The following is a 16668-nucleotide window of genomic DNA, read 5'->3' as shown; positions in this document are numbered from 1 at the left end:
GGCCATCACTCACGCAGCTCTGATCTTGTCGCTTCTGCTCCTCAGGCTTCCCTGACTGGGGGGCGGGGGTCCTCGGCGAGGGCACTGGTGGGAAGCCAAGCAGGAGCGTACAGCCCCCGTCTGCATCCTGAATGCGGCTTCTTCTCTGTGTCTAGTGCCCCCAGAGCTCACTGGAGACTTGGACCCACTGACCAACGTCACGGCTGCCTTGCACAGCCCCTTGACGTTGCTCTGTCAAGCCACAGGCATCCCACCTCCAGGGGTCCTCTGGTTCCGAGGGGAGGAACCCATCAGCCCTGGGGAGGACACCTACCTCTTGGCAGGTAAGGTGCCAGTCAGGGGAGTATCTGGTTATCGGGTCTGGACCTCTACCTCTGTCCATCACATGCCTGTGACCTCTGATCCTGCACCGCCAGGCTTGGTTGGGATAACCGTTTTAGCTGTTGGTCCCCTGAGAGTGCACCCAAAAACACTGGTCAGGTGAGGTGCTCCAGGAAAAAAAAAAAAATCAGATTTAAATAAGTTTGGAAAAGGCTTCCTGTTCTGCTCTCCTGGAGACTCACAGTGACCATCTGTATAGTCAAGGTTCTGATAAGTCCTGCAGAAAAAAATTCTCACGGCACCTATGAAACATAGCATGGAACCGTAACAAACTTTGGGAAATCTGATCTAAGCACTTTCCTTTGAATATTCATCTTCTTCACAAAGTTGGTTTGTGATGGTTCTTGCTGGAATACAAATGGGGAAACTGAGGCCCAAGAGGCAATATCCCATCAGAATCTTTCAGGGACTTCCAGGCCCCCTGAAGCTCAGCCTCAATGACCCGTCAGTTGTCCCATGCAGCCAAAGCTGGGATGGTAAATAAGTTTCCCCTTGTGCACCACTTCTGAGCACTTGGTGGGGGCCGCCAGATTCAGTGTGATGATATGAATTCAGAGACTGCATCTGGGCCCAGCAGAAAGGAGAGTGGCGATCGATTAGTGATGTCTGCCCTGGGTGCAAGAATAGCAGTGATGGGGCCTCCCTGGTGGCGCAGTGGTTGAGAGTCCGCCTGCCGATGCAGGGGATACGGGTTCGTGCCCCGGTCTGGGAGGATCCCATATGCCGCGGAGCGGCTGGGCCCGTGAGCCATGGCCGCTGAGCCTGCGCGTCCGGAGCCTGTGCTCCGCAACGGGAGAGGCCACAACAGTGAGAGGCCCGCATACCGCAAAAAGAAAAAAAAAAAAAAAAAAAAAGAATAGCAGTGATGATGTGTATCTGTCTTCCTTGGGCTGGTCTTAGGAGATCCTTGCATTCCTCTGAGAGGAGCCGGTTCACCTCTGAGAGGTCCTTGGGAGAAGGTGGCCTTTTACCAGGTCCATCAGAGTCGAATGAGGGTTCTGATCTGAGCCAGGACTACATAAACCGTTGCTGTCCTTTTAGCCCCAGCCAACCCACAGAAGAGAGGGTAGCCAGGTGACAGATCCTTCTTACTAGAACAGGGTCCTCAAGTTTACCCTGGTGTAGGTCTAATGTCCAGGGGGCTCCATCTATCTGTTTACCCTCCTGGGCCTCAGTTTACCCGTCTGAGGAATGGAACATTGTGGGAGGCAGACACCTATACCTCTAAATATAACGCCTGGCATGCTCCTCTTCCTGGCGGGCGGCCTGGGCTCAGCTTGGGAGAGAAGGCTGCTCATAGCTGTGCTTGGAGCCCACTCCCCCGCTCCCCAGGTGGCTGGATGCTGAAGATGACCCGGGCCCAGGAGCGAGACAGAGGCCTCTACTCGTGCCTGGCAAGCAACGAGGCTGGCGAGGTGCGGAGGAACTTCAGCGTTGAGGTCCTGGGTATGTCACCGCCCCATTCTCATGGGCACCCACCAATCCTTTCCCTGCGGCCTGGGAGCTTCTGAGGGTGGGGTCTGGCACCGGCAGGAGGGAGAAGCCAAGCCTTGTTTTCTTTGCCTCATCAGCAACCTCTTCTCTGAGGCTGCCATAACGCTTTCCAGAAACAGCTGGAACTAACCCCAGATGAAAGGGGGAAAAGATTTTCAATACCACCCAACTGCCTTCCTCGGATCAGGGCCTTCTCCCAGAGGCACTGGTACTTCCCTCAGCCAGCTGCTGAGGGTTAGGGTTAGGGTTTATTAAACTCACAGCCCCATGGAGGCAGGCGTGAGGGGATGGGGAAATGGAAAGAGGTGCCAGAGGCCCTTAGCTTCCTGCTCCGTGGTTGTTCAGCATGGTCAGTTAGTGTCTGTCTTCCCTGCTTCTCCCAGTTCCTCCCAGTATCGAGAACGAGGACCTGGAGGAGGCAATCAAGGTTCCCGAGGGGCAGACGGCTCACCTGACGTGCAATGCCACGGGTAAGGGACACACGCAGTGAACTGGAAGAAGGGTGAGAGGCAGCTCCGAGAAGGAGGGGGTCCCCGGAGATCTGGGCTGCCTGCCTTGAGCCCTACTGCTCCCCACGGAGGGTCTCTCACCATCTTGGCCTTTGCACTCTCTGTGCCTCCGCCCCAAACACTCTTCCCTACTCCTCATCTGACTACAGAGCTCAGCTTCCAGGACCCTCCACAAGGAGTCTTTGGCTGACCCTTTGGGCCCATGGGCTCCTACAGGTCCCAGTGCTCCCCTATCCCAGCACTGACCACACTGGACCATAGTGGCCTTGTGATATCTGTGTACCCCAGCCAGGCTCTGAGCTCCTTGAGGACCAAGGGCTACCTTGTCACCATGATTCCCCCAGTGCCCAGCAGAGTAGGCTCCCATTAATGCTTGTGGGCTGGGAGAGATGGATGGATGGATGGATGGACGGATGGATGGATGGATGGAAGGGATAACTTGCCTTTCTGTCCTGCCTGTCTGTACCAAGCCATTCCTGCCCACAACCTGGGTAAGGAAAAGGCAATCAAACCACATAGGAAAGGACCCAGGCCAGGCTTGGTGGCTGCTTCTGTGTCTTGCCCTGTTGCATGGGTCTGGACTAAGATGGAGAATTGATGTCCCCTGCCCCATCTTGGAGCGGCCTCTGACCTCTTGTTTGACCTGGTCAAAACCTGCTGAAGCATTTCACTTGCCTCTCCCCTCTGCATACAGGCCACCCACAGCCCAAGGTCACATGGTTCAAAGATGGCAGACCCCTGGCTGGCGGAGATGCCCACCGCATCTCTCCAGATGGAGCCCTCCTGCAGGTCCTCCAGGCCAACCTGTCTAGTGCAGGCCACTACTCCTGTATTGCGGCCAACGCCATAGGAGAGAAGACCAAACATTTCCAGCTTAGCGTCCTGGGTAAGTGCCAAGCCTCTTCTGGTCGCCATAGGTGCCAGCAGGCTGGTACCAAGGTGACCAGCTCCTTATAGACAACTTCCCACAAAGCACTTTACTATTTTGTCTTCCACGTCAACAACAACAAAAATAATAATAACAGCCCTATTGGCTGAACATCTACCATGGGCCAGGCATTTGGACAGGCCTGATTAGTTGAATCTTTTCAACAACCCTAGGAGGTGGGAGATGTGCTTATCCCCATGTCACCAATGAAGCCCTGAGGCTTAGAGAGGTGACAAGACTCCAGGCCTCAGGGTCGGGGCTCACACCCAGGCAGTCAGTCTCCCAAGGGCTGTCAGCATGAACTGTCTCATTAGGAGACACAGGGGTCTAGAAGTTGAGAGGAGCACAGATCTGTTTCTTAAAATGCTGTTGGTAAAAGGGAGGGTCCCCAGTGAGAGCTGAAAGAGAAAATGTGGGGACCAATGAAAGCAGAGCTATTCTACCCAGCAGGGAGTAAAACTCCATCCCCACCTCTGCGCAGAGAGTGGTAAAAATTGGAACCACAAACAGAATTGATAAGGCTCTGGTTAAATGAGTAGATTCTGGATGTTCAGAGACTATTGGGGAAATTGAAGCACAGCTGACCAGCTTCCCCTATGGTATTGCTTAGTGATGGAGGAGCCTAGGCTCTGGGTCACCCAGGCCTGAATTCAAGTGTGGCCACACGGTGCGTGGTTCCTCCGAGCTTCAGTTTCCCCTCTGTGCAATGCAAGTAGCAAAAGCACCGAAGCCAAGCACCAGGGTCTGAGGCTTTTCTGGGTCCTTGGGCCCAGGGTGGGGGATCTCCGTTAATGACCACACTCCCTGCCCCACCGCAGTGGTTCCCACCATCCTGGGGGTGAGCAGGGACAGCGCGGACGAGGAGGTGACCGTGACCATCAACAACCCCATCTCTCTGATCTGCGAGGCGCTGGCCTTTCCCTCCCCCACCATCACCTGGATGAAGGATGGGGCCCCGTTTGAGGGCTTGAACAACATCCAGCTGCTCCCAGGTGATGCCCTCGGGGCGGGGAGGAGGGAGAGAGGGGGCAGGTGATGGGACATCGGGCTGGGTCAGAGGAAGGGAGCCTAAGTGAATGCCTGGGGGTGACCCTGGACGCTGCCCCCCCGCCCCCCAAGCAGGCACCCACGGGCTGCAGATCCTGAATGCCCAGAAGGAAGATGCAGGCCAGTACACCTGCGTGGTCACCAATGAGCTTGGCGAGGCCATGAAGAACTACCACGTGGAAGTCCTCAGTGAGTCAGGGACCCTCCAGGGCACCAGTCGGGTGGGCAGGAGGCGGCCCGGGAACCCTAGGGCTGCTTTTGACACCCCAGACGCCTTCACATGGCTTGTCTCCTCTGGTGGTCACTGGCCAGCCAGGGCCGGCTCAGTCATTTTAGGACCGAGGACCTAGGAGGAGGGAACCAGTGAGCTAGGACTTGGGCCACGTGGACGCCCAGAGCCACACCAGTCCTGGCTTCCTTCTGCCACTCACACTGTGATACAACCAGAGACCCCACAACTTGAGACCTGGTACCCCCAAGAGGGCTCCCAGAGGCCACCCCAGGAACCCCCCCACCTCAGACCTGACCTGTCCCGTAACCATCTCTCCCCAGGAGCGGGTGGGTTTCCAGAGCCCCTCCACTCTCCGAGAGCCAGCACCTCGTTTCTGGGACACACCCGGGACCAGGGGGAGCGCAGGGTCTCAGCACCTCTTCTGCTGGCCTGCTCCTCAGACTGCTTTGTGGTTTTCAGTTCCCCCTTCCATCTCCAAAGATGACCCCTCCGGGGAGGTCGTCGTGAAGGAAGTGAAGACCAAGGTCAATAGTACCTTGACCCTGGAGTGCGAGTGCTGGGCCACGCCCCCACCCACCATCAGCTGGTACAAAGACGGACAGGTGAGCCCAGGACCCCCTGGCGGCCTCAGGCTCTCAGTCTGGTCCCCCTCGTCTGCTTGGAAGCTTCCAGAAAAGGCAGTCAAGACATCAGGTCCCAGAGCTGGCCTGGGCCCTGCCCCGCCCTTTGTATTTTAATAAGAAATTCAACTCTTTATAGGAAACAAGTCTCACGAACATTAAACCCTATATTCACCCACTGAATTCTCTTCTAATTTTTAAGTTGTATGGATGTGGTGTAACAAAATTGTCGGGGTGTTCTTATCTCTTTATGTTGTATTCCCAAAATTGTGTGAAAATAGAAGTACACTCTTCTGGGGACTTTCGGCCCCTCGTTTCTTTTTTTTTTTTTTTTTTTTTACATCTTTATTGGAGTATAATTGCTTTACAATGGTGTGTTAGTTTCTGCTTTATAACAAAGTGAATCAGTTATACATATACATATATTCCCATATCTCTTCCCTCTTGCGTCTCCCTCCCTCCCTCCCTCCCTATCCCACCCCTCTAGGTGGTCACAAAGCACCGAGCTGACCTCCCTGTGCTATGCGTCTGCCCCTTATTTCTGTTGTCTGTTTCCCCTCCTTCCATCCTCAGCCCGTGACCCCCAGCCAGCGTGTGCACATCCTTGGTGAAGGACAGCTACTCCAGATCCAGCCCACGCAGGTCTCGGATTCTGGGCGATACGTGTGCATGGCCACCAACGTGGTCGGTGAGGATGACCAGGACTTCAGCGTGCTCATCCAGGGTGTGTGGGGCCACAGGGAGGCGTGGGGCGGGGGCCAGTAGGATTGCGAGGCCGCATAGCTGGGGGTGGGGAGTCTCAGTGCTTCTGGGGTGGCCTGGCAGGAGGGCTCTGTTCTCATCGCTCTCTGCATGTCTGGCCCCCAAGCCCTTGGCCTGGGCTCTTTCATGAACTAACCTTGTGACAAGGACATCCTTGCCCCCCAGGCCTTGGTTTTACCTTTGTAAAATGTGGGTGATCAAATCAAGTGACCTTGAGGGCCCCCCAGTTCAAAAAGCCAGTGATCCAAGGCATACACTCTGGCTAACGCTTAGTATCTGGCATTCTCCTCTGAGAAATATCAGCATGTCACAAGACTGAGTCCATTAGACACGAGCTCCAGAGAGAGGAAACTTATCCTAGTGCCCAGCATAGTAGTTGCTCAGTAAACACTGGTTGAAGGAGTGAGTGAATTTAAAAACTGCCTTGACTGAAGAGATTGGCTCAAACGGTGGGATTTCTGTGCCTGTGGGGTGGGGGGGCTGGGACGGGAATCTCTTTGAGCGGAAGTTCATCCCCGTCCCTCAGCTGTGGGTCCTAATGGCTTTGTCCCCCACTCCCCAGTACCCCCCATGTTCCAGAAGGTGGGAGATGCCAGTGCAGCCTTTGAGACCTTGTCCCGGGAGGAAGAGGCCCGGGGTGGGGTGATGGAATACCGGGAGATCGTGGAGAACAACCCCGCCTACCTGTACTGTGACACCAACGCGGTCCCACCCCCGGAGCTCACCTGGTACAGGGAAGACCAGCCCCTCTCGGCCACAGATGGGGTGTCTGTTCTGCAAGGTAGGCCAGGGCTGCACAGAGAAGCAGGTCATTTGCAGGCAGGCACCAGGCTCACACCCACATCAGAGCTGGTCTCCTCTGCCTCTCTGTAAGTCCTTGAGCTCTCCTGTGTGCTGCTTGCTGTGTGACCCCGGGCAGGGCATATGACCACTCTGGACCTTAGCTGCCTTTTGTAAACCGGGGCTAGAAGTTCTTTACCGGTTTGAAGGCAAGAATGGGGTCCCCTTCTGCCTCTGGTTTTTAGAACAGAGGTTCTCATCTCGGCCGTGCCCACCTCTGGGCTTCAACATCTGTAATGTCCTGGCCCCTTTCTCTGGAGGTGTGGCTGGCTCCTTTATTAAGATCTCGTGGCCCCAAATGCTGAAGAATCTCTCAGTTGGCTCTGATGACCACCCAGAGTCCAAGCTCATGGCTTATGTGACCTTTTAAATTTCTTCTTACAACTTTAAATATTACTTTAAGGTTATTTAATTTTTGTAAACAACTGCTTTATTTCAGAATAGTTTTTTGTGGATGACTTTGAATTAAAAGGCTCCGGGGATGGGACTTAGAAATGCCTGGCTTCCCTAGGGTGGCCCACATCTGGGAGGTATTCGAGACACAGAGCCTGGATGGGGTCCTGCCGGGTCCTGCCAGGTCCTGCCTGGTCCTGCCAGGCTTGGGCCAGTTGTGGCGCTGTCCAGCAGAGGGGGATGACGTGGGTTGCAGGATGAACAGGATCGTTCCAGGGTTTGTACTTTGGTACTTGCAGAAGAAGGTGGCCCCTTGGAGGTCTGGGAGAGGCAATGCTTACGGAAAGCTCGATTGACCTCTTAACCTGGCACTGCCCTCTGACCTAGGGACACAGTGAGCTCAGTCACATGCTGATTGGCCTCTGACCCTGGCCACTGACCCCTAATCCTGGGTACACAGTGGTCAGTCACAGCTGACTTTAATTCTGGCCCTGATCACAGATTAACCTCATGTATCGAGTGACCCCTCCCCAGCCATGGCCACTGCCTCCCCAGATCCCGGGTACTGTCTCCTGGCTCTGCACATAATGAGCCCCTGGTTGTAACCCTGCTCACAGCCCACCACATCCTGGGTCAGAGATTCCCCCAACCCAGAGTCCTGAGCACACAGCGACCCTAGCCCAGCTTCCACTAGAGACCAGCTCCAGTCCCACAGATGCCAGGGTCCGGCCCTGGCTGGCTCTTGTGCACCGAGGGTCCCAGGTGCTGCCCCCCCTATTGCCCCCACGCCCAACCACCGCCGCCTCCTGAGAGCCTCTGCCGACATGTGCCAAGCTCTCTGCCCCTTCCCTCTGCCTTCATTGAGAAGCTGGGCTCAGCACTGCTGGGCACTCTTTGGGAGCCTCAGTTTTTCCATCTGTAAGATGGGCGTAGTAACAGCACACGGAGTCAGAGGCCAGGGAAATGCTCAGCCCAGGGCCTGGCACAGAGTAAGCCGCTACTGCGCTTTATTTGATCCCCTTGACCTGTGACCTGAGCAGAGCAGGCGATTCTCTGCCTTCCCACAGATGAGGTGGGGGAGCGGGAGTGGCCAGGGGGGAAGTGATGTGTCCCAGGTCCCCTCCAGGGGGAAGAGCGGGTTTTCTTGCCCCAGCTCAGGCCTCTGTCCCCATGTCCCCGCAGGAGGCCGGGTCCTGCAGATCCCCCTGGTACGTGCGGAAGATGCCGGGAGGTACTCTTGCAAGGCCTCCAATGAGGTGGGCGAGGACTGGCTGCACTACCAGCTGCTGGTGCTGAGTGAGTGGCCCGGCCTGGGGGCGGGCGGGGGGCAGCATGGTCTCATGTCTACAGGTCCCATGAGGGGCCCCCTCCCAAAGGGGGTCCGAGTAGAGAGGATGTTCAGTTCTACTGTACTCAGACGTTGGTAAGGTAGGGGTTACGAGCTTGGGCTCTAAAACCAGGCAGGACTGGATTCAACTTGCAAGTGAGCTGCTTGCTAGCTGTGTGACCTTGAGCAAATCACAGCCCTCTCTGTGCCCCAGATTCCTTAGCTGCGGCAGGGCCTGGGAGTACTTGGTGGGCAGGGGTCAAGGAGCCCCAGCCAGTGCCTGGCCCCAAGTGGTGTCCTTGCCTTCACGCCCGCCTCCCCCAGGACCTTTCCCAGGGAGGCTGCCCGCTCCTCACCCTTTTCTCCCCCCCACCCAGCCCCACCTGTGATCCTGGGTGCCACAGAGGAGCTGGTGGAGGAGGTGACTGTCAACGCCAGCAGCACCGTCAGCCTACAGTGCCCAGCCCTGGGCAACCCTGTGCCCACCATATCGTGGCTCCAGAACGGGCTGCCTTTCTCCCCAAGCCCGTGGCTGCAGGTCCTGGAGGACGGGCAAGTCTTGCAGGTCAGGGCGACCCCCTGCTCGGGCTAAAGGCAGTGGCTGCTGTGACTCAGTGCTGCTTGTCTGAGGACCAATGAGCTAACCACCCTCTGTGCCAAATGAGGCTCTTTGCCTGAAACCACGTTGGAGCCCCTGGGATTTAATTCTGCCCACCAGATAATCGTATGTGAGCAAGCTTGCTGGGCTACGCATGGCACCTGAAAAGGACGCACAGGCATGCCACGCTTGGAGCCCAGCACGGCACAGGGCAGCCTTCCTCGGGAATGCCACTGAACGCTTACAGAGCTGTGCCCACTAGGAGCTCAGGCAGCTCCTCGGCCACCCAGTGTCCAGACACAGCCCCACAGGACCCCTGGAGTCCAACACAGCACACAGCACCCTCCTCGGGGCTCCGGTGGTGGTGGGGGGGGACTGTTGTCACCATCTAGTTTGCTCCAGGGAATCATCCATCAGCTTCACATCCCCCTAGATGTCACAGAAAGTCCTAGATGGCTGTGGGGTGAGCCCCTAAGCATTGCTCCATGTAGGTAAAGGTGGTCTTCTGAGGGGGCTGCTCCTGGTCCCTGCCGTGCCTGGAATGGGTGGGAGGAACCCTCACACTAGTTCCTGATGGGACCCAGAGCCATCCGGCCGGTGGCGTGCACCCACAGGTGTCCACGGCAGAGGTGGCTGATGCTGCCAGCTACATGTGTGTGGCCGAGAACCCGGCGGGCTCCGCGGAGAAGCTCTTCACCCTCAGGGTGCAAGGTGAGCTGGGCCGAGCAGGAAGCCCCCTGGGTTCCCCACCTGAGGAGGGGCTGGCACTCTGGGTCTGCCCCACGCGCTCCGAGGACTCACCGTGCGGGCAGACACAGCGCCTCGGTCCTTCCAGTGTCCTGGGCTCTGGGCCTGTGCCAGCCGTACCCCAGGAGCGCATTTGGGGGACCCTGATCACTAGATAATTTTAAGCAGCTTCGGAGGCTGCCGGCAGAATGGCTCTTCTGAGGCCTTATAGCACCATGATTGACCATTTACTGTGTACCTGGCGTGGGGCTGAGTACTCTCCCCGGGCTCATAGCTGAGAGGTTAGCCCAGTTTTAGGGCTGTGGAAACAGACTCAGAGATGTTACCCAGGGTGGGGTCTCCCCGCCCTGGAGTCGGCCCTCTCAGCCTGTGCATTCTTGTGACACGTACATCTCAGTGGCCATGAGCTGTGCCTCCAGCTATGGTGTTACTCAAGGTCTAGGACTCAAACCTGAATTGATATTCTGGCTCTGCCACTGAGCAGCTGAGTGGCCTTGGAAAAGTGTCTCTCCCTCTCTGATCTCTAAGCCCCCGTGTTCGCATCTGTAAGATGGTTATGACAGATAGGAGCTGCCGCACAGTGAGATTGGAAGCTCCAGGAGCGAGCGAAGGCCCCGTGTTTCACTCGGTGGCTGTCCGCTCCCTGCCGGTATGCGTTGTCATGTGTCTTTCTTTATCCTGGTGGCCGCGGGGACAGTTCCACCACGAATCGCGGGTCTGAACTCGGAGCAGGTCACCGCCATCCTCGACAGCAGCGTCTCCTTCCCATGCGAGGTCCACGCTCACCCGAGCCCCGAAGTCACGTGGTACAAGGACAGCCGGGCCCTCTCCATGGGAGAAGAAGTCTTCCTCCTGCCTGGTGAGTAAACTGAGGCTGGGGACCCAGCTCTGAGGCTCTGTGGGAAAGCAGGGCTGCCTCCCCACACGTGGGACGGGACTGGATGTCGGGGAGGGCTTTAGGACTGTGGGCGTGGGGTCTGGGGTCTGGGGCCTGTTTGCTGGTGCCAGGGGCTATCTCCCCCACCCCTGGCAGGCACGCACACACTGCAGCTGGCTCGGGCACAGCCATCGGACTCTGGAACGTACATGTGTGAGGCCCTCAATGCCGCCGGCCGAGACCAAAAGCTGGTGCAGCTTAGCGTGCTGGGTATGTCCTGTCTGTCCCCCCACCTGCGCTGTCCCCCACTCCTTCAATCAGCCCTCACGCCCTCAGACAGCACAGCCAGGAGAGGGGCAGCCGGCCCTGGGGGAGCCTGGGATGCCCTGTGCCCTCTGCTGCAGTGGTATCTGGGGGGCATGGTGGTTAAGATCCTAGTTTTTAGCGTTTGGACATACTTGGGTTTGAAACTCAGCTGTGCACTTATTTGCTCTGTGACCTTGGGCAAGTCACTTCCCCTCCCTGAGCCTTGGGTCTCTCATCTGTAAGGTGATGGTTGGTATAAGGGTAAGATGATGGTATGTGAGCCCTTAGCCCAGTGCCTGGTGCCCCGTGAGCTGTGAAGCTGAGGAGGGGCCAGCAGGATAACAGCCAGAGCTGGCCCAGGAAGGGCCCTTCCCAAGCCTGATGGATCACGAAGTCCTCCGCATGGAACCTTTTTGGGGGCTTCTGGTCTTCAGAATCCTCCTGGGGAAAGGCTGGCCCAAGATGTCATGAGCCAGCACTCCCTGGAGGGTTCTTTCAAGCCCTGGGGCAAGTTCATTCATTTGTGCCTGTTCACCTACTGTGCGCCCGGCACCGTGCCAGGTCTTGTGGGCTCACAGCTGGGCTGGGAGCTTCTACATTGGTTTGCTGGAGGGACATGGGCCTGTGGACCCCCATGGAGGGCCCTAACCTAGCTGGGGCTTGCCCTGTGTAGGAAAGAGCCTAGGAGGGTTGTCATAGCATCTCCTCCGACTGAGAGGCTGAGCCCAGAGAGGGCAAGAGGCTTTTCCCAGGTCACCCAGCAGGCCCTTGGCATGCTGGCCTGGATTCTCTTCTTCCAGCTCCCTGGGTCTGTGCCATCCCCTGCGGCGGGGTCCACTGTGTGACCTTGTCTCTCCATAGGCTGTTAGCCTGCGGCTGGAGCCAGGGAGGACACGGGGAAGGCCACGCCCCTCACTCAGCTCATCTCCTTCCCCAGTTCCCCCAACCTTCAAGCAGGCTTCCAGTGGCCCCCAGGATGTGGTCCTGGTGAAGGCGGGGGACAAGGCCGTCCTGAGCTGCGAGACCGACTCACTTCCCGAGCCAGCCGTGACCTGGCACAAGGACGGGCAGCCCCTGGTCCTGGCACAGAGGACCCAGGCTCTGCTGGGCGGGCAGAGGCTGGAGATCCAGGACACCCAGGTGAGATGTCTGGTGGTGCGGGCAGCCGTGGGCAGCCCTGGGAATGTCGCCTCCTGGTCCTAGTGAGCCGCGGGTGGACGTGGGGGGCAGCTGGGTGGCAAGACGGGGGGCCTGCTGCCTCCTTGGCCTGCGGGACCCCAATCCAAGGACATTAGCAGCGGCCGGGGTGGGAGACGTGGGAAGAGCGCGGGGCCCCGGATCCGGCTCCACACTGACTCACAGAATCACTTTGAGCAGATCCGCCTGCCTGTTGCCCCAGAATCCAGAAGCCTTTCCAGGCCCCTCTGGTTATGATTCCCTGGGCGTCTGTTCCACCTGCCCACGCCCCTCCCTGGTATGGATTAGACACTCACAAGTGTTCTTTGGATGAACATTTGCTGCTCCTCTGGAAATGCACCCGGGCTCCGTCTCCTGACTCAGCGCCGTCCCCACTGTGAGGGAACCTTCTCCTCCAGGCTCCACTGACAGACATGCAGCCCCAGGGAAGGGTGGGGTCTGGATCCTGTGCACTCACCTTGCATCGGCCCTCCTGCATCTTAAGGCTCTTGGGAAAGGCCAGAGGGTCCCATCTCCCCTTTGGCTTCCCAGGCAGGACCAGCATATCTGGGGAGTCCCTGCTGTGGAAGGTTCTGGTTGTTTGGGGGGAGCCGTAGGGATCCCCACTGCAGCCACACACCGTCTTCATGTGCTCTCTCTGTCCCAGGTGTCGGATAAAGGTTTATACAGCTGTAGAGTCAACAATACAGCCGGGGAGGCCGTGCGGGCCTTCATCCTCACGGTCCAGGGTAAGCTGGGGACCAGGCTGCGAGCGTCGCTGTGGTACCCCTAGCAGCACAGGGAGTTGCCAAGGATGGGAGGGGCCATAGCTGGAAAGGGAAGGTGTGGCTAAGTGTCTAGGGCACAAGATCTGGAATTGAAAAGACCAGGATCCGAATAGGACTCTGCCAATGACTTGCTCTGTGGGACTCAGTAGAGTGACTTTACCCCTTTGAGCCTCAGATTTATCTTCAGTAAAAGTAGCTAAAAGTAGTACCTGCCTGTGTGGCACACAGGAAGTGCTCCATCTGTGGTCTGCCATGACTGTGTCTAGAAAGTGCTGGGCACGGGGCCCGGTGTGGAAGCACTGGGACAGGAGCCCTAAGAGATCAGACCCTCGGAGTGCAGGGGCCATGTCACCCCCGCCTGAGCCCTGAGGTGCCTGCCCCAGCAGCTCAAGAACGGAACATAGATGGCATTTCATTGGGTGTAGCTCAAGCTGCGGATGAGGGAGAGCCTGTTGGAGCTGCCTAGGGAAGCAAGGCATGAAGGCTTGGCCAGATTTTCTCAGGATCAGCTATTGTGTCGGTTAGGGAATAGACTCAGCTGGGTAACAAAAAGACCCCAAAATACAGTGCATCAAGTAAGAGAGACGTTTACCTCTGTCATCCAAAAGCCCAGAGGTGAGTGTCTAGGCTGGAGGGTAGATCTGTAGCTACCAAGTGGTAATTTAGGGAACAGGATCCTTCCATCCGGTAGATCTCCCATCCCCTGGGGGTTGTCCCCATCTATGTCGCATCCTGTCCCAGCCCACGAAGCAGAAATGAGCAGACATAGAGGGCAAGCATTTTTATTGTAAGTGGGTGATGCAGAAGTTGCATCTGTCCCCTGTGCTTATATCCCATGAGTGAGGACTTTGACAGCTGGCCACAGCAGGCTGCAGGGGAGGCTGGGAAATGTAGTTTCTACCTGAGTGACCCCGTGCAAGATGGGATGGACAGTTTGGGGGGACACCAGCTGTCTGCTGAGCATGCCAAACCCTGTAGCCTCTCCAAAAGGGGGACAGTGGTTGGATTCCACCCTGAGCCATATTGAGTACCAGTGTTGAAAATTATTGACACCAGGTCTGCTGCTCAAAGCTCATAGCTTCTTCTCCTGGTGGCCACCTTAGTGAACAGTGGGAAGGGAGGAATGTCTGGTCCTTGAGGGAGAAGACGTTTCATCCTGAGCACAGCTATCTCTTTTCCACTGGTAGTGGCTACCTGGGATGCATGACTTCATCCTGGCTGAGCAGGGGAGAGTGTTGGGATCAATTAGTGATGTCTGCCCTGGCATAGTCTAAGGTCTGCTGGTGCAATAGCCATGTATTTACCATCCTCCTTGGGCTAAGTGGTCCCTGCCTGGGCTCTGCTTTGTAAATGTTTTGAAATAGCCAGCTGCTGGTTGTATTGACATTTGCGAATAAAACAACTCATATCATCCTCAATGGCAAGGCATAAAATGTCAACTCCTAACCACAGGGAAGGGCTTCTTGGGCATCCCTGATCTGCCTGAGAGGAAGAAAGTAGGAGGCAGGGTCTTAGGGTTCTGGGAATCTGGCTTCTCTCCTGCAGTGCCCCCAACATTTGAGAACCCCAAGACGGAGACCGTGAGTCAGGTGGCTGGAAGCCCCCTGGTCCTGAGCTGTGATGTGACTGCAGTCCCTGCACCTAGTGTTACTTGGCTGAAAGACAGAATGCCTGTTGGTGAGTGCATTAGTCCTTATCTTTTTGGTGCCAAGTAATCCTTTATTTAATGAAATGGCAGTGAAAACAGAAGGGGTAGTTGGTTGTTAACGGTTCTTACTTGGCAAAATCAAAAGCTGGCAGTGCCCTGTTGGTCCCATCCCCCCCAGTTTGTCTTTCAACCCTGTTGGCCTTGAAATCCCAACGTTGAGGACCATTTGAGTGGGGGCTCAGTGACTCCTTGTGTTTGTATCCATAGTCAGCTCCCACGGGACAGAAATGCAGAGTGGGTGCTGAGGGTCTAGCTGGCCCGACCCTGGGCCTGGCGTTGGCCCCAAAGCTGCTCCTTCTCCAGTAACTCAGCTCCGTTCGGCCCAGCTGTTGGTCACCCCCATCCAGGCCTTCCACCTTGCCCCGCTCTCTTCCTCTCCCCCGACCTGCCCACCTATCAGTCAGTACACACCTCGTCTTGTCAACACAAATGCCTCTGGTGCCAGCCCTGTTCTCCATCCATGGCCTTTCCCGTTCCAGCCACCACTGTCCACACCCCTGGGTGAGGGCAGCAGCCCCTACACTGCTCTCTTGGGTCTACTCCATGCCTCCAGTGCAGGCTCCACCGGGGCAGAGGGGATCACAAAGTGCAACTATGAGTGGGTCAGTTGTCCGTTGAAACAGAAAATCCTTTCGTGGCTGGAGTCCTCAGAACCACAGCCCAGGAGGCCCTTCGGGGCTGGGGCCAGCCCCCTCTCCCTGCCCTGCTGCGCGCTCCAGACAGACCCAGCTGCTCTTGACTCCTTGCATATGCCTATGTCTGTCTGTCTGTCTGTCTCTGTCTTTCTCTCTCTCAATAACAGCTTTATTGAGATGTAATTCGCCTACTCTACAATTTACTCAATGAAAGCATATAAATCAATTCTTTTTTCTATAATCACAGACCATCCCCACAATCAATTTTGGAACTTTTTTTTTCCAACTGTATATTTTCTTTTTTAAAAAATTGCAATATAGTTGATTTACAATGTTGTGTTAATTTCTGCTGTACAGCAAAGTGATTCAGCTTTACATATATACATTCTTTTTATATTCTTTTCCATAATGGTTTATCATAGGATATTGAATATAGTTTCCTGTGCTATACAGTAGAACCTTGTTGTTTATAATTTTGGAACATTTTTATCACCCCAAGGGAAATCCCTTACCCATCGCCTTCACTCCCAGCCGCCCCAGCCTTAGGCAGCCACTAACCTACTTTCTGTCTCTATAGACTTTCCTGTTCTGGACAATTCACATAACACATGGAATCATACAACACGTGACCTCTTGTGACTGGCTTCTTCCACTTAGCATCGTGTCTTCAAGGTTCATCCATGTTGTAGCATGTGTCAGTTCTTCATTCCTCTTTTAAGTTAATTTTTTTCTTTCATTTTTATGGCTGAACATTTCACTGTGTAGATATATCATGTTCTGTTTATCCATCCACCAGTTGATGGACATTTGTGGTGTTTCCACCTTTTGGCTATGATGGATCGGGTGCTGTGAATGTTCGTGTACGAGTGTTTGTGTGGCATATGCTGTCCTTCCTCTTTGATATATACCTGGGAGTGGAATTGCTGTGGACCCTGTTCTCTCTTGGCTCCAGCTCTTGGCACGCGCTGTTTCCTCCCTGAAATACTCATCCCAGGCTCCCCGGACCACCTCCACTTTCACCTGGCTGATTCAGACTCACCTTCAGGTCTCAGCTGAGACTTACCTCCTCCAGAAGCCTGACCTGGTCTCTCCATGCTCCGTCAGGGTTTCACAGGGCTGGGCACACAGGATTGTACCTGTGTCACTGTCTCTGATGTATTTGGAACTCCTTGAGGACAGGGACCATGTTTCACTCATCTTTGATTCCCGAGCTCTCTTGCTGTTGGACATATAGTAGTTGCTCAATACATTTTGTGTTGAAAGACTGGCTGGACAGATGAGGATCCGGGGGAGGGCAGAC

General features: G+C 55.9%; 1 protein-coding gene across 1 annotated transcript in view; it reads left to right on the top strand.

Annotated features, from left to right (window-relative positions):
- HMCN2 (hemicentin 2) overlaps window positions 1-16668 on the top strand; it is a 148713-nt gene that overhangs the window by 95928 nt on the left and 36117 nt on the right. The window contains exons 46-62 of the mRNA XM_060101560.1: window positions 156-323; window positions 1714-1827; window positions 2259-2345; window positions 3079-3270; window positions 4131-4304; window positions 4435-4548; window positions 5051-5193; window positions 5785-5935; window positions 6536-6754; window positions 8389-8502; window positions 8911-9098; window positions 9746-9842; window positions 10576-10737; window positions 10912-11025; window positions 11999-12201; window positions 12905-12986; window positions 14571-14702. Coding sequence (XP_059957543.1) covers window positions 156-323; window positions 1714-1827; window positions 2259-2345; window positions 3079-3270; window positions 4131-4304; window positions 4435-4548; window positions 5051-5193; window positions 5785-5935; window positions 6536-6754; window positions 8389-8502; window positions 8911-9098; window positions 9746-9842; window positions 10576-10737; window positions 10912-11025; window positions 11999-12201; window positions 12905-12986; window positions 14571-14702 — 2454 coding nt within the window. The remainder of the gene's footprint in view (window positions 1-155; window positions 324-1713; window positions 1828-2258; window positions 2346-3078; window positions 3271-4130; window positions 4305-4434; window positions 4549-5050; window positions 5194-5784; window positions 5936-6535; window positions 6755-8388; window positions 8503-8910; window positions 9099-9745; window positions 9843-10575; window positions 10738-10911; window positions 11026-11998; window positions 12202-12904; window positions 12987-14570; window positions 14703-16668) is intronic.

This window comes from Mesoplodon densirostris, chromosome 6 (genome assembly GCF_025265405.1).
Source record: "Mesoplodon densirostris isolate mMesDen1 chromosome 6, mMesDen1 primary haplotype, whole genome shotgun sequence".
Lineage (NCBI taxonomy): Eukaryota > Metazoa > Chordata > Mammalia > Artiodactyla > Ziphiidae > Mesoplodon > Mesoplodon densirostris.
Note: the sequence above shows the minus strand (reverse complement) of the source record. Positions and strands in the feature narration are given on the sequence as shown.